General features: G+C 64.9%; 3 protein-coding genes across 3 annotated transcripts in view; 2 read left to right on the top strand and 1 right to left on the bottom strand.

Moving 5' to 3' along the window:
* The window catches only part of HAUS7 (HAUS augmin like complex subunit 7), a 42,554-nt gene extending 36,488 nt beyond the window's left edge, over window positions 1-6,066 (bottom strand). Inside the window, exon 1 of the mRNA XM_060002586.1 lies at window positions 6,047-6,066. The gene's annotated coding sequence lies outside the window, so the exon portion shown is untranslated. The remainder of the gene's footprint in view (window positions 1-6,046) is intronic.
* The window catches only part of LOC132418601 (paraneoplastic antigen Ma6E-like), a 302,944-nt gene that overhangs the window by 200,865 nt on the left and 82,534 nt on the right, over window positions 1-19,545 (top strand). The window lies entirely within an intron of this gene.
* Window positions 5,328-19,380, top strand: BGN (biglycan). The gene is made up of 8 exons (XM_060002580.1): window positions 5,328-5,461; window positions 14,216-14,475; window positions 14,738-14,850; window positions 15,428-15,641; window positions 16,225-16,335; window positions 16,615-16,708; window positions 16,836-16,974; window positions 18,236-19,380. Exons 2-8 carry the CDS (start codon window positions 14,235-14,237, stop codon window positions 18,431-18,433), a joined length of 1,110 nt encoding a protein of 369 aa, XP_059858563.1. The 5' UTR covers window positions 5,328-5,461; window positions 14,216-14,234; the 3' UTR covers window positions 18,434-19,380.

Here is a 19,545-nt window from a genome sequence, read left to right as displayed (position 1 = left end):
CAGGTGGGCAGGACAACTCCTGCACAGCCGGTTCGAAGCCTTCCTCCCGCCTCATGCCCCACATCGTGGCCTGCAGGAGAAACAAGCCCAGGGAGGAGCGGAAGAGAGCGAGGGAGGCAAAGGACGTGTCAGTGAGCAGTGCCACCATGACGGGCATGCGGGGCCAGTCCAGAAACCGCCTGGCCCCCCGGCCCTGCACCTGCTCCCCCTCGTGGCCCCCACCCGAGCCTCCTGGCCCTGCTGCTGGGGGCTAGCCTCCCCCAGGGGAAGACCACGGGGCCCCGCGCTTCATGGCGTCCCTGCGTCTTGCTGGCTTCGCAGGAGGCCCACAGATGCCTCCCTGTGGCACAGCCCCCGGTCCAGCTTCCCTCGTCTGGCCACACCCAGAGCGTGCCTCTCTAAAGATAGCTAGACACAGGCCGGGCCTCCACGGAGCCCCCTTCGAGCCCTGAAATTACAGCCCTGGCGGCCCGGGACATAGAGCCGCTGTGTGATTATGTCCTCAGGGGAAGGTCAAAAAAAGCTCTGGCATAGAGAGTGCCAGCTTTCACCGGCCACGCCTCGGCCATCAGCGCTGGTAAACTTCCAGAGAGCGGAGGCTCGCCTGCTCCGCAGCCGTCCGGCTCCCGTTAGCAGTATCCTCATCCAGAGGGTCCCCTGAGCACACGTTATACCTGCTGCCCCTTGGGGCTCCAGGGTGTCATGACTCTGGCCTCAAGGAAGCAGTGAGGTGCGAGGGGCCGCCCCCTAGTGACTGTGGGCCTAGCCCCTGCCCTGCCCCTGCCCAGCCCCTAAGGGTGCAGAGATCGGGGGTGGATGAAACCAGCGGGCCGTGAATTCGGGGGTGCCACCTTGGGTTCCGGGGTGCAGCGCCTAGGAGCCTCGAGGGCCCTCTCCAGGATCTCAGCTGAGTTCTAGGCAGGGTGGCACGCTCAAGAAGTGACCTTGATGTATGTGTGTGATGTGTCCCTGCCTGGAAAGTGGTCCTAGAGGTGGAAGGGGACTCCCGTGGGCAACGCCTTGCTCTGGGCTGGCCGCACAAGAGCCCTGTGGGAGCACTCCAGGGAGAGGTCGGAAAGCAGCCCCAGGGCGCCACTGCAGAGCCGCCGCCCCCCAGAACTCCCCCCGCGCCCCATCCGGTGTGCTCCAGGAGAGTGAAGGGCGCCAGCGGAAGTTGAGGCTGATTGGCTCAGTGCCCGGGGAAGGGACAGACCATGCAGAGGGGAGACCTGAGAAAGGAGTGGGGAGCCCAAGACAGACAGGGGGAGTGATGAGCAGAGGCAGAGGGGAGTGAGCAGGGCACCAGCCAGACATAGCAGGGCAGGGAGGCTAGGAAGGCCCTGGAAGGGGTCTGGCAGAGGGCCCCTGAAGGTCAGGGTCGGGCAGCTCTTTCTCGGGCCCAGAAACTCATGGGCCGAGCAGCTGGGTGGGCTGGAGCCCAGGGTTGGGGGTGATCTCTGTCAGCTGCTACCACCTCTATAGGGGCTCCCTCTGAGCCCCTGGAAGCCCTGCCCACTGGGCCACCTCCCAGGCTCCCAGGCTCTGCCCTTCAGGGACCCGCATCAAAGGCAGGGTTTCGTGCCCACAGGGGATCAGAGGCTTGAGGCCTGCCCTCTGGGTGCCCTGCTTCTGTCCTGGGGCCTCCCCTTCTCGCTTTGAAGCCAGGGCACCAACAGCTGCAAGCCAGAGGGACGGGCTGCAGCTGACTCCGGGTCCTTCTCCACACACAGGCCTACAGGATGGCAACAGGCTTAGATGGCCCTGCCTGGGGTGGACCCACAGCTGCTCACCAGCCCTGCCGCCCCTCCTCTCAGCCCCCTTCCGCCCTGCACGTTTCTCTCCCCACCACCGCTGGCTTCTGCCTGCCCCGCACCCCTGCCCCACTACCTTTCAGCACCTGCCCTGGGCTCTGGGGCTCTGGGCTGGGCACCAGGGTGTTGGCAGGGGCGGCAATGACCCAACAAGGCCTAGATGAGGGCTGGCTGCTCTGCGCCGGGACACAGCAGTGTGGCCTGAGGACCCGGGCAGGGGCACGGGTGGGGCCCCGGGGCAGGACGCTTTCCTGGGAAGCCTGAGCCGGCCACCAGGCTGCTTCTCAGGTCAAGAGAGCCGCGTCTTTACTCTTTCTGGCAGAGGGGTCTTCTGCCAAGGGGCCTGCTGGGGTTTCTGGGCTGAGGGGCGGGCTGGTGCCGGCAGGATCACCCAGCCCTCCGAAGTACCTGGGGGGAAGAGTCCAGGCTGGGGCTTTGGGGGCCTGTCCAGCGGTGTCCCAGAGGCGCAGGGCATGCTAGGAGAGGGTGCTGCCCCCCCCCCCCCCGCCTCCCCTGGCCCCACCTCTAATCGCTCGGCCAGCCCTGTCTGCCACTGGTTCTTGTGGAGCTAAGACAGCTGTGCATCGGCCTCCTCCAGGGGCCCGGGGGCCTCAGGAAATGCCTGCTCTTCCTTCCTGCCTTGCCCCCCATGCCTGCCCTCCCCTGCCTCCTGCTGCCGCCTCGCAGCCCTGAAAGGCCAGAGGGCAGGAGGCTGCGGCTCCGCTGGCCAGCAGGGACGTGCTGTTCTCAGCGCCGCTCAAGCTGGGGTCCAGCCACAGAGAGAGCTGAGGCCTGGGGAGAGGGAGGGGGAGGGGGAGGCCCAGGACTGAGGTGCAGGCCGGCTGGTCTGGGAGTGGCCCCCAAATTAGAGGGCCAGGCCCAGTGACTCAGTGAGCCTTGGCCCGGGTGTGCAGTTATGGCTTATTGCAGACTGCAAACCACAGACACAAGAGCCTTCCAGGCGCAAAAACCGTACTTACGGACATATTGCCCCAGACGTACCCCCCAACTGCGGGAAAGAGCTCCAAGGCGCAGGGTGTTGCCTCACCAGCGCCCGCAAGTTGCTCCCTCCAGGAACGCGCCGGCCCACCACTCGGCCTTCCCACCTCGCTGCGTCCCCGCTCCCCACGCCCTCCACACCTAGCCCTGGGCTCTGCCTTCCGCCAACACCGTCCCTCTTCCCTACTTGTCTGCTCTAAGTCATCTCCTCCAGGAAGCCTTCCTGAGCCTCTGGTGCTGTGTGTGGCCCTGGCGTGCCCCAGTCCCCTCCTCACAGAGGGGACCTTACTCAGTAAGCGACTTGGCTCCCTGGGCAATGGGCATGCCTTGTGCCTATTTCCTTTCATTTGAAAATTTTGTAAACAGCTTTATGGAGCTAAAATTTACATACCATACAATTCACCTATCTAACGTGTACAGCTCAATGGTTTTTATTTAGCATATCCACAGAGGCCGCAACATCATCATAGTCGAGTTTAGCACATTTTCATCACGTCCAAAAGAAAACTGATACCTTTAGCTGTCACCACTCTATCCACCACCATCCCCCCTGGCCCTAAGAAACCACAAATCTACTTGTTGTCCCTGTAGATTTGCCTGTTCTAGACATTTCACGCAGAATCATGCAATATGTGGTCGTCTTCAACTAGCTTCTTTCGTGGAGCAGTGTTTTATACGTGGGTTGGACCCTCTTTCCCCTCCTCCCCAGCTGCGTCGGGGGACGCTGAAGCTCAGTGGGGCGACCCAGAGATGTTTGACTATGTCGCCAATAAACAGTAAAAAACAAACAAACAAACAAACAAGCAAAACTGACTCCCCGTGTCTGGAAGGGCACGTGTTCTCTCCAATCTCCTGCTCGCAACCATCTGCAACTGCCTCACCCAGGAAAACAAGAAGGATTCGGAGCTCCCGACCTGGCCCTGCTTTTCTTACTTCTCCCTTGGCCGTGGCCCAGCCTGGAAGCTTCTTGCAGGCAGGCGGCTTGGTCAGGCCACCATTGTGTCCCAGGTCTGACCAGGGGTCCCTGAACTGATGCTGGTGAACAGAAGAGGGGTCTGGGCCCAGCCACTCCCCCTGGCAGAACTTTCTGGACCCTTACCTGCCTGATGGCCTGAAGCTGAGCACCAAAAGCCTAAACAGCAGCTGGCCGGGTGCGCGGGACCCTCGGGCCTCACCCCTGCTCTCCTTTCACGGCCCCGCCTCTCCCTGGCCCGCCCTCGGCCTCTGCCCTGTTGAGCTGTTTCTCTTTCTACGCATCTTTCTTTTCCTCTCAGTGGAGTTCTGTCCTGTCTCGTGTTGCCTGCCTTCGTTTCTTCCCTCTTCTCCTTCGCAGATCTCAGTGTCGCTCCCTGCCTCGGTTTCTCGCCCCGTCTAAACCCTCACGTTTGTCTCCGCAAAACTGCTCTTGCAGGAGTCTCCCCATGACCGAGGCTGGGTACACGGGCCGGGGGAGGAATGGGACTCCACCCAACAGGAAGGAGGTGTCGTGCTATGGCCCTGGGCTCATCTGGGCCCTCAGGAAGTGGCTGAGCTTCCAGTGATGGCGTGGATGCCAGGGCTGATGACGGCCTCTTCCTGGGACGCTTGGCGGGCTGACCCAGTTACCCCTGTAAGTGGCCAGCACAGGGCTCAGCCCCGAGGAAGTGGCCACCCTCAGAGCAGTTATTGCACCCTAGGGGACCTGCTCAGATGGAGCAAGGATGACTCGCTGGCTCCTCCTCTCTGAATCAGCTTCTCTGAGCCTCAGCTCGGGGCAGGCAAGCTGGGGAGGACCCCCGGTATCTGTGCTGCGTCCTGCCAGCCCCCAGCTGAGTCCCAGCCTGAGATCACACAGACAGGAACGCTTCCTCTTTTTTAGGGAAAAGAGGCTGCAGTGGGCTGGGAGGTGGGGCACCCGGAGTGCCCGGGAGCCTAGATCAAGCCCTTCCAGAAATCCACAACAGCTGCCACCCTGATCCCTTTCCAGGCTGAGGAAGGCTCAGGACCAAATTCCGGGGCCCCTGTCCCTGGACTAGCAATCAGAGGCCACCTGCCCCTGGTCTCCCCTCCACTTCTGCCCTCTCCCTCTCTTCCACCCGCCCTAACACCCGCAAGCCAGCTCCCGCCCCTCTCTGGGCCTCAGTGGCCCCATCCGGATAGTGGAAAGTTTGAATCTCTGAGGCTGCGCCTGCCCAGAGCCGCCAAGGGTCCTTGTGTGAGTTAGACTGTGTGTCCCTTCACTGTGTGCCCCAGGGTGTAGAGGGGGGGCAGGCAGAGTGGGGGGAGTCCTGGGGGGCGCAAGGGGGAGGGGTGCAGCTAGTCCAGCCGTCTACAAGAAAATTACTCCCTCTGAAGCTGCCAGGGGGGCCGGGAAGCCTGCCCCCTCCCTCCCTCCCTCCCTCCCTCTCTCCCTCCCTCTCCACGCCACCAGCCCCCTCCCTCCTTTCCTCCCTCCCCGCCCCCTCCCCGCCGTCCCCTCCCGTCGTCGGCCCGCCCGCCCAGCCTTTAGCCTCCCTCCCGCCGCTGCCACCGCCTCTGTCTCCCTCTCTCCACGAACTGCCCAGGAGTGAGCAGCTGCTCTCCGACGACCCGACGGACCGACAGACGCACGGACTGCCCGACCCTCAAGACCGCCAACCAGCCAGCCTGTGCCCGCCGCTTCCCCTCCTCAGGTAGGGTCCCCCCCTCCACAAGCCCCGTAGTGTCCCCGCTGTTCCTACGCTGGCCCTGAGCTGCTCTCACTGCCTAACCCCTGGGTCCGCTGCCCCCTCACCGCCCTCTCCCGCCCCTAGGCTGCTTGTGGATTCCCACTGCACGGCTGCAGGCTCCTGGTCCGCGCCCCTTCGTCGCCACCCTGCGGCCCCCTGGGTCCTTGTCCCATTTCTGCGTCTTCTCCCCGCTGTCCTCCAGGCACCTTCTACATCCCCTTCGTTCACCGCTCTGACCTTGCTCGGCTCTGCTCCACATCTGCCCTCTCTCCTCCCGCCTCGGGGTTCTTCCCCTCGGCCGCTACCCCAGAGCGTCATCCAGGCATGGCTGGGCGGCTGGCACCCTCACTCTGCCGATGGCCCCCTTAGTTCACTGCAAGTCCCGGGTGCACTTTGCACTCGGCCCTGGTTAGGAGGACCTCTGGGCGGCCACCCAAGCTCGTCACTGGGGAGCGGTCCCCACGGCCTGGGGCTAGTCCACGGCGTGGGCTCAGAGACTCGGTTTCCCAGGCACACCCCAGGCTCCCTGCCCAGATATTCCATGCTTACCCACAGGCCAGTGCCGTGCCTCTACCTCCTCCCGGGCGAGGTGTGGGTCCACAGAGTCCTGGCTGGGGGGTCCCCGGGCGGGGCTGCCTGGACAGCTCAGTCCGCTCTGCCCCAGAGCCCCCTTGGACTGAGGTTCCAAAGCTTGGCCTGTGGCCCCGGAGGGCTTCTGGGGACCACGGGTAGATGCGAGGACACCATCAGCCCAGGATGGGCACCTTTAGGAAGGGGTGAGGTTCAAGAGCTCCCAGGCTAGATGCTCTGTCCCCCAAAGGCCGCCCCCCACTGGTGCCTGGGGGCATCTCAGGAATGGAGAGAGAACTCCAGTTCTGAAACAAAGTGTAGCGACAAGGTTGCCCTCCAGAGCCGTTTGGGAGGGGAGCCGTGGCCCCTGCTGGTCCCACTCCCACCCCATCCATTGTACAGAGGGGGCAACTGAGGCCCAGAGAGGGGCAGGAACCTGCCCACAGTGGCACAGCCAGTCAGGGGCAGAACTGGGGCCAGGACTCAGAGCTCCTGACTGACAAATCCAGGCTATTGACCCCGTAGCATCCAGGGAGCCCGCAAAGTCACTTGCATGTTGACGATGATAGCTTATGGTCAAGTGCAGTGCGTGGAGACTGGAGTGAGAGGGGGCAGGCCCACTGGCCCCGTCCCGCAAGCTCTCAAGATGGCTGGCATGCTGAGGGAAGTGCCGAGGGACCCAGGAGAGGAACAAGGGAGAACGGAGCCCTCTGTCTGGGTGTGCCACTGAGCATCCTGGAAGGCTGGGGGATGGGAACAGCACCTCGCTGCTCCACGGGCGGGGCGGGGCTGGGGCCTGGGCACCCGGTGGTGAGAGCTTCCCGCGCGTTGCTCCGCTGAGTGCAGCAGAAGGCCCGGGGTCCTCCAGGGCAGGGTGCTGGGTGGGGCGGGCGGGGCAGACCTCGCCCAGGCCAGGGAGATCGTTCTCACGCAGCTGAAGTCTTCGTAAGGGCCACTCAGGTTGCCGATTCGGTGGCCAGTCCTGCCCTCTGGGGGCTCCTGCTTCTGTGAGCTCACCCCTCCCTGGCCGGCCAGCTCTCCACGAGGTAGGGACTGACTGAGATTGAGACCAGCTGGAGATGCTCAGGCCCCCCTCGGTGCCACCCACACCCTGGGAAGGCTGGCGGTTCGGCAGAGGCGCCTTTCTGTGCAACTTCCGGTGTCCGGCTGCCGTGGGCCAGCGTGGGTGAACCTCTCAGGGCAGTTCTCTGTGCGTGCATCGAAAGGAAGCCATGGCACTGTCTCCGAGCCGCCAAGACCGGGTGGTGGGAAGAAGGCTGGGAGCAGGGAGGGCCCCCACGGCGAGGCAGCGACCGGCCCACCTTCACGTCCCAGGGCCCGGCTCACAGAGGGCATTAACCGTCCGACCGCTTTTATGCCCTGCCCTGGAGCAGGGACCAGGGACCCCACTATGTCGATGGGGAGTCCGCGGCCCAGCCCCTTCACCAATGGGTCTGGTGGCAGTTCTGTACCAGCTCATTTTAGGGGCCCAGAAATCTGGGGTGCTGGCCCTCTGACTGTCATGCAGGGTGACATGCAAGCATTGGCCCCAATTTCTCCCCAATCCCATCAGTGGCCCTGGCCCATCAGAGGAGCGTGAATGGGGAAGGACCGGAAGAGAGGGTGTGTTCCTAAGACAAGAAAGCAGTTCCTTTCTTTAGCAACATTCCTTAGTCATTCAGGACCACAGAGCATCCCTTCCAGCACCGGAGTCGAGTCCCAGAGGAGGGATCTGTCATGAGCCCCTTCCCAGGCCCACCCACCACCAGCTCTCCTCCACTCCCTGGAGAAGCCCCAAGGAGACAGGCCTGTCCCAGCCATCACTTGTCCTTGGCCTCCTGGGGATGCAGCCTGAGGCCGTGGCCGGCCCCAGGGCCAGCCTTGGAGCACGTGAGCTGCGGGGCGGCAGCCCAGCTCCCAGACTCCCAGTAGGGCCGGCGCTGTCTGGCTCACCTCCGGGCAGGGCCCCAGTCCCAGCTCGGGGCCTCCAGAGCCCCACCTGCTGGGCCACTGGGCTGTTTGCCCTTTCAATGGCATGTCTGGAGCCCCTCTCCTTCCCTGCCAACACCCTGGATTGTTAGAAAGTTCTTCCCCAGGGTTGGAGAGCTTGGTCCCTGCCCTGAGCTGCCCACCCCTCCCTGTGCCTGTCGGCCCTGCTGGTGGGAGGGGACACACCAGCCCAAGGGCTTAGCTCAAATCCTGGGGCTAGAGGGTGATGGGGACTGTCCTGGGGCGCCCTGCTGTGAGCATAGGGTGGGGGTGAACATGGGCCCCCTCTGGAGGCAGGCACCCCCGGGCCCTGCCAGCTCTGCCCCCTCTTGTCCTGTCAGCTGGTGCCCGGGGCACTCAGTTCTCCTCCCACCCCTCTGTCCCCTCTGCTCACATACTGGGGCCCACACCTGATCACCCACGAAACCTTTTCTGTGAATCCTATCTTCAAGGAAGCCAGTGCGGGGAGAGGCAGAGGTGCCTGCGCTGGGAGGACGGAGACGGAGTCTGCTTAGTCCTGCCCCAGGCCAGAGGCTAACTGGTAGCCCTAGAGCCAGGCCCTTCTCCAGGCTTCCAAAACCAGTTTCCCAGTGCTCCCTGGGGCTGTGGTTCATCTCCCCACCTTCCAGATGGAAGGTTCTGGGGTGAAAGCCCTCCCCTCACCTGGAGTCCCCAGCCCCAGGGTCCCCCAGGACTTCCTTCGCGCCCTCTGGGACTCTGTTTGGCTTGTCCCCCACCCTCTCTACTCTGGGGTGGGGCAGCTCCTGGGTGCCTATGGGAGCTGCCCACTTGCCCACACGCCACCAGCCTCAGCTCCTCCAGAGGCTGCTCGGCCCCCATAGCAGTCCGCAGAGCAGCCCAGCTCACGCTCATTGGCAGGCTGGTATCGCTGACGTTCCCAAGCCCAGTGGAGGTGCCAGGGACTCAGACGACTCATGCCTGCCCCTCCCCATGGTGACACATCGTTCAGGTTTAGGGGACTGGGGCTCTACCCGGCCTCCTCACAGCCAGCTCTCGTGATCCACGGCGTCTGAAGGCCAAACTCGGCAGAAACCCCAGCCTGGAGCAGAGCTGCAGGACAAGGGGCAGCGGGCTGGGGGTGGTCCCAGGTTCCATGCGACTCAAGCGGCCCCTGCTTCTCCCCCACCAGCTGCCTCTGGGTGGCTCAGATGGCCAAGAGGGACACAGCAGTCAGAGGCCCGAGTGGCCATGGGATCGGGGATTTGGGGAACAAAACTAGGACCTGAAGGAGAGGGGCAGAGGGCAGACAGGACCTCAGGCTCTGGGAACCAGGCTGAGAGCATCTCCCTGTGGGGTCTGGCACCTGCTGGGACCTAAAATGCTTGGGGGAACCTCCCGGGCCAGGCTGGGATGATGGCTTTTCCAGGCCACTTCTGTGCAGCTGGAGGCGGAGGCAGAGGGGCTGGGGCTGGCCTGATGGGTGCGCTGGGGCTGAGGAGGGGCATCTGGCCCCGCGGGCTGAGGAGGGCTATGGATGGTGGCAGTCAGAGAGAGACGCCATGTTTCTAGAGGATTCGTGATACAAGCCAGGGGGTGCAGGACCCACAGGGCAGGGCCCTGCTTTCCGTCAGTGTCACCTCCCAGCCAGAGTGGGGGAGATGCAAGGAGTCTTCTGCAGGGACCGGGGGCTGGTTCGGCCCCCTGTGCAACCCAGGGAGTTCGGGATTCTGTGACTTTGGGCTCTGCAGCAAAGTCTGTGGGGGCAGAGGGTGGGGCAGGGCACGTGTGCCCCCTCTCCCATTTCCTCACAGTGTGGCCTTGGGCAGGAGTTTCCTGCTGGTCCTCAGGAGGGCTGTGCTGAGAAATCCCTTGAGTGCCCTGTCCCACCCTGGGAAGGGATAGAACACCTTCCCCCGCCCTCAGGGTTTCTGCAGCGAGCCTTCGGGGGTGCGGGGGGGGCAGGGCACCCAGCAGCCCAGGACCCGCAGCTGACCTGGCTCATCCGCCGCCTGACTCAGGCATGGCAGAAGGCCGGCACTGGAACCGCCGGCCTTCCAGAGGTTTCCCAGAAGGCTGGGGGTGGAGGTGATGGCTGTCCTCAAGGCTGTGGGGAGAGACGTCCGGCCTGGTCAGTACCGGCCGCCTAGCCACTTCCCCGGTGCCAGCGCTCTGCAGCAGACGGGCTGGCTCCCTGTTGGCCTCCGACACCCACGTCCAAGTCAAGTCTGTCCCTGAAGGCTGCAGGGGCACAGGACCCAGCTCTGTCCGGTCACCTCAGCAGCGCCAAGACCCCAGCAGGGAGGAGCGCCCTGGCCAGCCACGCCTGGATGTCTGCTCCCCTCGTAGCTGGAAGGCGTGCCGAGGCCGTGGCGGTGGGCTCGGGGTGGCTGGCGAGCAGACACCGATGGCGCGGGGCTCAGGGCCCACCCCAACCCCTGCAGCCACGACCCCAACGCGCGTAAGCCTCAGGAGACCCACGGATGGTGCACGTCTCCTCTCTCAGGGCCCGGGAGGGAGGCGGCGAGCAGCCGGGCGTCAGCTCGCAGAGCAGAGCTCTGGGCAGCGCCCCTGCCTCTGGCCTGCTAGTAGAAGCTGGGCCTCAAAGGCTTTGGCGGACAGAGGGGAGGGGGGAAGCGTGACCCGCAGTCCCAGGGACCACGGGCCCGCGCGTCCGGGTTCAGGTCGGGCTGCTCAGAGGGGCCAGACACCCGGGCCGAGGCTGCGGAACAGCGTCAGGCGTCCGGCATCTGCGACTTGGCAGCCGCGGGCCGCACATCTGCAGGCGAGCTCCCAGGGCCTGCCAGACCTCAGGCCCGCTCCCGCCGCCCTTGGCCTGGCCTGAATGCCTGGCACGGCCCCTCCGTGTTCTCAGGGGCTGCCAGTGTGTCTTGTTTGGCTGTGACCTGGAGCAGTCCCAGTTGGAGGACTGTGCTGGCTTTCAGAGGGCCAGACAAGGAGAGCCCTATTGGGTGGGCGGCCCTCACTCCAACCTGTGGGCGCGGCGCGAGGCCTCACCGCCATCACCGCTTCTTTCCTTCGCTCTGAGGAGGAGGGACCCATCCAGCTCAGAGAACACTTTGATGGGGCTCGAGGCTGCCTGAAGTCCTTGGGGACACGCCCAGGAGGCCCAGAGGCCTGGGTAGTGTGGGAGGTGGGGCTGGCGGGACTTGCCGTGGGTCTCACAGTACCTGTCCGTGGGGGCTCCCGCTTCCGGGGCTGAGGGCCCACCCCCCTCCTGCACGTGTGTGCGGTGGGAGGGACCCGGTGTGAGGTGGGGGGAGGCAGCCCTGCAGCTCCGCTTCCTCCCCCAGCCTCTGTGCCCTGCCCACACTCAGCCGGCGGGCCAGAGAACTCCATCACCCCCGGCTCCTTCTGGGTCTGTTGCGGCCCCCGGGGGCTCGGTGTCCAGTCGGCCCCCTCCACTCTGCACAGTTCTGGCCGCTGAGTCTCCTGCCAGCTCTCCGTGGGGAAAGCAGGGCTGTGCCGGAAAGTGCGCCAGCCTGCCCACTGCCTGGGCCCAGCCAGGAGCCGGGTGAAACCAGCCAGACCTTGTCCTGTGCTGTCACGGGGCCCTGGGGTGGGGCCTCCAAGTCCTCAGCCTCCCTCCCCCCAGAGTGAGCCTGCACTAGAGCCAGCCCTTCCCCTCTCTCAGCCACTCTGTGGGGCCCCAGACGCAGCGACATCAGAATATCAGGCACGGCGGCCCGGAGCGGCTCACCTCCTCCAGAGCCTCTGTCCCCCACGGAGGGTCCCGTGAGCCCACTTGGGGCCCCAGTGGCTAGTCCTGCCCTGGCTGGCCTTCCCAGCGCCTGTCCATCCTCCCCCGTGGTGGAGGGGCCAGATGCGGGTGGAGGCGCCCCGTGGAGGCCCCCAGACCTTCCCGGTCCCACCAGGCTGGAAGAGCCCTGTCTGCGCCCACCGCCCCCCGAAGCCTCCCCCCGGCCTGGCCAGACCAGCCCCCTGCCCCCCTTGTCCAGGTGGACGGTGGATCCCAGAGCCTCCCAAGGATCCTGCTGGGCGTTCCAGCCCTGACTCACCCCCGCCCCCCACCCCGCCATGAGGCAGTGGCTTTGGCAGGAGTGCCAGGCCGGGGGGCAGTCCCCTCCTTCTCGTCCCGTCATCCTCGCCTTCCTGTCCTCTCCGCTGCTCTTCCTCCGCGCAGCCCTGGGTGTCCAGCAGCCCCTGGGCAGGGGCCCTGCGCCGCAGCGGCAAGCCTGGGAGGCCTAGGCCCACCCTGCTTTGCCCTGGGGTTTGCGAACTCGTGGGAAGAAGGAGGGACTCATGGTCCAGGAGGCCAGCCCAGGGCCTTCTCCCAACTCTTCACCAAGGCCCTCTAGGGGCTCCCCAGGTCCCACTGGGCCAGCCTGGGGCTGGCAGGACCTGGAGTGTCATCATGAGCTCTCAAGGCTTGCAGGAGCCAGGGAGGCTGGGCGCTCCCCCAGCATGAGGGACCCTCACTTTGTTGTGTGACTGCGGCAGGCAGGCAGCTTTTCTGCGGCTGGCTCCGCAGCTGCGTCTGATGAACAGCACCCTGGGCCCCCGGCCGCTGCCTGCCAAGCAGACTGCGGCCCCAGCTGCCAGAAAGGCTGCTCCGGCCCCTCTCGCTGGCAGCTGCAGCTCTGTCCTCAGGATGGTGGGAGCCAGGACAGGCCACGTGCCCAGCTCAGTGGGGGGCCTGAGGAGTGCGAGAGGGGCGGCAAGATGGGGATCAATGGGAACCCGAGGTGCAGAGCTGCTGCGCCCACGTCTGGAGGTGGCCGCAGCTCCCAACCCCCGCCTGCTGGTGGGAGGACTCTGGGGCAGCAGTGCCCACCCTCCCCGGGCGGCCAGTCCAGCCCCAGGTCAACCGGGCCTGTCGGGGGCCTCCTTCCCCCTTTGCAGCTGGCTATCAGGCTCGGGGGGCTCACCCAGCCCCACTGAAGCCCCGAACAGCCTTTCCCCTGGCCAAGATGGGCCCCGAGTGAGGGCCTCCCTGGGGTGGGGCTGCTTCACGTCTGCACCCGGGGCACCGCAGACACCCCACGCCTGGGAGACAAGCAGGGCAGGTGCACTTATTCCTCTATAACATGGGAAAATGAGGCTGGGGCTTTCCCAGGAAAGCAGGTAGCTGGGGGTGGTAGGAGAGGCAGGGACTCCAGCCTCCTCCTGGGCACTGTCTTTCAGCAGAGGAGCCTCTGGACAAGCCTGAACCTGCCCGCCACCCTGGCAGCAGCCTGCTCCCCTCTGGTGGCCTCTCCAGGGGCCCGGGGCCGTGGGCAGAAGGAAGGGTGGGAGCAGAGGCGGGAGCCCTGGGGCTCTGCGGGCTGAGCCAGGGGACGGCTCACGAGCCAGGGGAAGGCTCGTGGGCCAGGGGAGGAAGCCACAGCCCAGGGGAGCAGAGGCGGGGTGGGGGGGGCAAGGGACGCCCCTTCCATGTCCAGGATTCCACGCATGGCCTGGGAGAATGCCCCTCTCCTCACCTTCCCTCCAGGGCTGGCCCAGCCTTCTACCCAACGTGCCCAGCCTGGTGCCTTGGCCTCTTGACTCTTAGAGAAATGTGGGTGTGCTGCAAGGGGGGCTCAGGCAGGAAAGGAAGCGACTTGTGGTCACCTGAGTCAGCCCTGAGCGCGCTCACACTGCCCTGAGCATGTGGGAGTGGCTGGGCCACAGTGGTTTCTTTAAATCTGAATTCCTCAAAGCCTGTGGGCGGCAAATGGCTGGGTTTCCCTCTCCGCCTCCTCCACTAGCCTCAGTGACCCCCCAGGCAGGCTGCAGCTGACTCAGTGGCTGGTGCGTGAGTGTGTGTGTGCTTGCGTGAGTGTGTGCTTGCGTGAGTGTGTGTGCGCTTGCGTGTGTGCTTGCGTGTGCTTGCGTGTGTTTGCGTGTGTGTGCGCTTGCGTGAGTGTGTGTGTGTGCTTACGTGAGTGTGTGTGTGCACTCGCGTGAGCGTGTTGGAGGGGTACAGACTCACCAACTGGGAAGACACAGTGCTGCCCACTGAGGCCAAGTCCTGCCCGGAGTCTCCTGCCCACCCACACCTCCCTCCCGGCCCCTACAGCCCAGGGCCTGGCTGCACCCGTGAGGGGTGAGGGGCGAGGGACACGAGGCCAACACGTGCAGAACCCCAGCCTCCCGGGCTCGGGACGGTAGCCAGGCAAGGGCCCAGAAGATGGGCGTGGGCGCCAGCTGGGCACTCCTGATGGCCTCTCCTCACCCCAGTCTCGCAGGCACACCCACCATGTGGCCCCTGTGGCCTCTTGCGGCCCTGCTGGCCCTGAGCCAGGCTCTGCCCTTTGAGCAAAAAGGCTTCTGGGACTTCACCCTGGACGACGGGCTGCCCATGTTGAACGACGAGGAGGCTTCAGGCGCCGACACGACCTCGGGCATCCCAGACCTGGACTCCCTCCCTCCCACCTACAGCGCCATGTGCCCTTTCGGCTGCCACTGCCACCTGCGGGTCGTTCAGTGCTCCGACCTGGGTCAGTCCAGTGGGGTGGACGTGGAAGCGTGAGGGTGGGGAGGGGGTGACCCCAAGCCAGCTCGGGAATCCTGGTTTCAGTGTGGGAGGGTGTCCACTGGTCTGCTTGCAAGCAGGCGGGGAGCGAGAAGCCCCTCCGTCTGCCGACTCTGGCGCTGGCCCACTGGCGGCGGAGTCCCTGCGTGCACGCGAGTCCCTGAGCTCCGCGCCACGCTGGGGTCATGGCCATGGCTCACACTGGTGACGGTGGTGCCGGCCCCCAGGTCTGAAGGCTGTGCCCAAAGAGATCTCGCCCGACACCACTCTGCTGGACCTGCAGAACAACGACATCTCCGAGATCCGGAAGGATGACTTCAAAGGCCTCCAGCATCTCTATGTAAGCCCACCCTGGCCCTTCCAAGGGGCTGCAAGGAGGTGGCAGGCCCGCAGCATGGGGGGTTGGGTCCAGATGGGTGTGGGCACATACTTGTGGAGTGCGAGAGGGGACCGGAGACCTGGGGAGTCCTGAGAGCAGTCTGGAGGCGGCTGTGGTGGGAGTGCCCAGGGTCACAGGGCACATGTGCAGGTGTCAGCAGCCGTAAGTGCAGGACAGGATCACTCAGCCCAATTCCCTTCTTGACTGAAAACTTCTCATCTTATTGACTCCTCCCAGCAACACAGTGAGAAAAGATTTCATTGTAGCCAGGGTGCAAGTGGGGAAACTGGGACACAGAGGAGCGGCAGGCTGCGCTAAGCAGCAGTGGTATTGCTGGGCCTGAGCGCCAGCTCCCCGATCTGCACTCTGCCCAGGAGCACAGACGGATCTCCTGGAGGCTGAGCTGGGGCTCAAACATCTGTAAAGTCCTGACAACTGCTAATCGCGAATCGCTAGCTCAGGTGGCAGGGATGGGGGAGAGGAGAAGGCGGGCAGGTAGGGGGCCGGGGCCTTCACCTCAGCACGCGTGCTGCCTCAGGCCCTGGTCCTGGTGAACAACAAGATCTCCAAGATCCACGAGAAGGCCTTCAGCCCCCTGCGGAAGCTGCAGAAGCTCTACATCTCCAAGAACCACCTGGTGGAGATCCCTCCCAACCTGCCCAGCTCCCTGGTGGAGCTCCGCATCCACGACAACCGCATCCGCAAGGTGCCCAAGGGCGTGTTCAGTGGGCTGCGCAACATGAACTGCATCGGTGAGCGAGATCCCACCAGTGGCGTCGTCACCCGTCCCCGGCGGTGGCAGTGGATGGGGGAGGAGGGTCAAAGGGGGGGCTCTGCCAGCCAGGGCAGCTGGGTGCTGGGCTGTCCAGGACAGCCATGGACCAGCCGGCTGGGCCTCACGGTACTTTCTGGAAGCTTGTCTAGGAGCACACCCCAGAGCTGCCAAGGGAAGGTGAAGAGAAACTCAGGGCCCATAGGGAAAGGGAAGGGAAAGGGCCAGTGCAGCCAGCCAGCCAGCCAGCCAGCCAGGGGCTGGGCGGGCGGGGGAGCCCGGCCTTGATTCCTGTCTCCCCTCCCTTTCTCCGTGCTCCCTCTGCCCCCTAAGGCTGATGCCAGGCCCAGTGCCCTTGGGAGTTAGTGGCCTTGAACAGCGAGGAGTTTGCATTCAGTCCATTAGCGTTAGTAACTTAGCGGCACTGCTTTCAGGGAGAGATGGGGGAGCGGGTAATCAGCAGGGCCCACTAGGCCAGCCCAAGCCAGGCAGCCGACAGGCTCTGGGGGCGTGCGGGCAGATGCCCAGCCCTGGCTCCAGGGCTGAGGGGGCCTCTCTCCTAGAGATGGGTGGGAACCCCCTGGAGAACAGTGGCTTTGAACCTGGAGCTTTCGATGGCCTGAAGCTCAACTACCTGCGCATCTCTGAGGCTAAGCTCACCGGCGTCCCCAAAGGTAGGAGGTCAGCCCTTGCTTCCCACACTACCTGGCCTTCGGAGCACACATGGATACAGGTGGGGGGCCTGGAGCCATCTGGAGGCACCCAGTCAACTCAGGGAGGGCTTTGGCTGCCCCTCTCCCCACCTGGGGCAGAGCTAGGGTCTCTGCTCCACCAAGCGTGGGACCGTGCGCACACACACACACACACACACACACACACACACACACAGCATCAGCCCACACACGTGGCCTCCCCTCCTGCATTCAGCCCAGAGCATCCTCTTTTCCTGGCAGACCTCCCCGAGACCCTGAATGAACTCCATCTGGACCACAACAAAATCCAGGCAATCGAGCTAGAGGACCTGCTCCGCTACTCAAAGCTGTACAGGTGGGCTGGGGGTCTGGGGGTCTGGGGGCGCTGGGGCGACTGGGGGGGCTGGGGGCCTGAGTCCTCACAGTGCCGTGCGGCCTGCGGGCCCCACCACACCATCTTTTTCTCATCCGCCCCTTCGCAGGCTGGGCCTGGGCCACAACCAGATCCGCATGATTGAGAATGGGAGCCTGAGTTTTCTGCCCACCCTGCGGGAGCTGCACTTGGACAATAACAAGCTGTCCAGGGTGCCTGCTGGCCTTCCGGACCTCAAGCTCCTCCAGGTGAGAGCCAGGGAGTGGGCAGCCCCTCAGCCCATGGCCCTCCTTGCTCAGGCCCAGCACGTGTGGGGTCTGGGTACAGAGCGGAATGGGACCTCGCTGCAAAGGAGCAGGCTCAGGGATCCCTCCTTCAGCGCCAATCACCTGCACTGAGGGAGGAGAGGGGCAGGTGGGGATGCCGCTGTGGACAGCAGGGAGGGCGGGCCCAGGGCAGCGAGGTCGTGAGGGAAGAGCAGGTTTCTCAGGTGGGTGCAACACCTGCAAGGTGCGGCCGGGCCCACGAGGTGAGGGAACAGTCTGGGCACGGGGTGCACAGATCTGTGGCAAGACAGGGACAGCCCAGGGCACAAAGTGGGCTGATGAGGGATACAAGGCCTGGCCTGGGGCTCTCTCAGGGGCCCTACCCCCAGTTTGGCTGTCAGCCACATGGATGAACTTGGCCGTACTCGGCCCTGCTCTGGACCTCAGTCGCTGCTTCCAACCCATTCACACGTGCCAGGAGACCCGCCATTCTCGCGGGCTGGCCAGTCAGAGCCGAGTACACCGGAGCCCGCCTGAGCCCTGCGTGGGGACCGCCCACCTGCAGCGGCAGCGCCCCCCTGGCCAAGCCGAGAGCGCCCTCTAGCGGCCGTGTCCTTGCCGCCTCTAGAGGGCGCCGCTGCAGTCTGAGCGCCTCCCTGCCGTCATTGGGTCCTCCCTCCCTGACCCTCCTGTCCCACAGCATGTGGCTTCAGGGAGCTGGGGGAGCGGGGGAGGAGGAGGCTCTTTCTCCTCTCACGCCCCTGGGGCTCTGGACTGGGAGGCTGCTTCCCTGGGGGCAGACCCACAGCCCAGGGAACCCAGAGGGAGGGCCAGGGACTTTATGTGAGCCCAACGTGCCATCCTTCCCGCATCGACAGTCCCACCCCACCACTCGTGCCCCACGTACCCCTCACCTCACACCCACACCCCCCAAGCTCCCCATCCCAGCACCCAGTCACACACCAGTGCCTTAAGGCGGGCCAGCACCCGCCCAACAACCATACCGAAGCCTCAGTTTGCTCCTCCAGACCATGGGAGGATCACCTCCACGCCCTCAAAGGGCCGTGTGGATGCAAAACAATGAAACGTGGCCCATGAGGCGGCGGGGCGGGACTCAGCCGGGAGGGAGGGCACCAGCCCTCGGGGTTCTGCCCTCCGCTCGGCCTACCCAGGCAGGGCAGACGCAGGCAGGGGGGTTGGGGCGACTGGGCCACCGCCCTGAGCCACACCCCTCTGCCCCCAGGTGGTCTATCTGCACGCCAACAACATCACCAAGGTGGGCGTCAATGACTTCTGCCCCGTGGGCTTCGGGGTCAAGCGAGCCTACTACAACGGCATTAGCCTCTTCAGCAACCCTGTGCCCTACTGGGAGGTGCAGCCGGCCACCTTCCGCTGCGTCACTGACCGCCTGGCCATCCAGTTTGGCAACTACAAAAAGTAGAGGTGGCGGCAGCCGCCAAGGTGGCCTGGGCGGGGCCTCTGGGGAGCACAGCGGATGTCCTGAGGGGGGAAGCAAAGCAAGGGAGCGAAGCCAGTGCTCAGCTGCACCCGACCCAGCCCCGCCCTTGATCCCCAACCCCCTCGTCACCACCCGACATCCTTGCCCTGGCTCCCAAGTGTGCAGGTGAGGCGTGAGGCCTGGCCCCCATCACACGCCCCTTAGCTTCAGAGCTGCCCCTGCTCCCCCATCATGACCACGCAGAGGTGCCCCCACGAAGCTTTCTTCCCATTCACCCCAAAACCAAATTGTCTGAGGCTCCAGTCCAAGGAAAATGGTCCCTGGGTCTGGGGGGCCAGGGATGGAGACAGCGGACCCCGCTGAGCCCACCCTACCTGCCGGGCACACATCCCTCCTCGGCCTGGCCTGCTACCCTTCTCCTCCCATGCCCGCTGGCATCCTTCTGTGAGTTCACGGCCATCCATCCCAGCCTGTTTGCTCTACCGGCCCCTGGATCAGTCCTCTCCATCTCTCTCTGTCTCTCCGTCTGTCCCTCCCTCGTCTTCCCTCTCCTCTCTCACATCCTTGGGCTGGGTCTGGTCTCTGTCTCGCTGGGCTTCTGCCCAGCCCCTACCCAGGTGGGCTGCGGTGGGGGACAGCTGCCCCCCACCCCACCCAGGCCTCGCCCCCAAGCCTGGATGATCCGGCAACCACGTGCTCCACAGGCCACGTGCTCCCAGGGGGAGCATTGGACTCAGCCAGGCCCTGAGAGTCTGTCCCCTGGGAGGGGCCCAGCACCCCGCAGAGTCCCCAGCACGCTCCTCACTGCCCCCCTTTCCCCCACGACGGCTAGGTCTCCCCTCCCGTGGCCTTCCAGCCCCTGGGGTAGTAAGGAGGGGCTGCTTCTGAGGTCGGTTGTTGTCTTTCAATTAAAGAAACACTGTGCAACACGGCTGCGTGTGCAGCCTCTCGGGGTGGACTGGGGACCCAAAGGAAACGGGAGCCACGAGGGTCCGCTGTGGCTGGCGCCCAGGTTCCGCCTCTCCGTGCCCCATCGGAGCCCTGAGCTGCCTGTTCGCTGCTTTCCCTGACTTCAGTGGGGAGCACCCCCAGGC

The sequence above is a fragment of the Delphinus delphis genome, chromosome X (assembly GCF_949987515.2).
Source record: "Delphinus delphis chromosome X, mDelDel1.2, whole genome shotgun sequence".
Lineage (NCBI taxonomy): Eukaryota > Metazoa > Chordata > Mammalia > Artiodactyla > Delphinidae > Delphinus > Delphinus delphis.
This window is presented reverse-complemented; position numbering and strand designations above follow the sequence as displayed.

What these genes read in the sequence shown, in the direction of transcription:
- BGN (XM_060002580.1), top strand. Translation starts at nt 14,235, where the DNA reads ATGTGGCCCCTGTGGCCTCTTGCGGCCCTGCTGGCCCTGAGCCAGGCT. An exon ending in CGTTCAGTGCTCCGACCTGG is followed by an intron (nt 14,476 to 14,737) that starts GTCAGTCCAGTG and finishes GCCGGCCCCCAG; the next exon opens with GTCTGAAGGCTGTGCCCAAA. An exon ending in GCTCACCGGCGTCCCCAAAG is followed by an intron (nt 16,336 to 16,614) that starts GTAGGAGGTCAG and finishes TTTTCCTGGCAG; the next exon opens with ACCTCCCCGAGACCCTGAAT.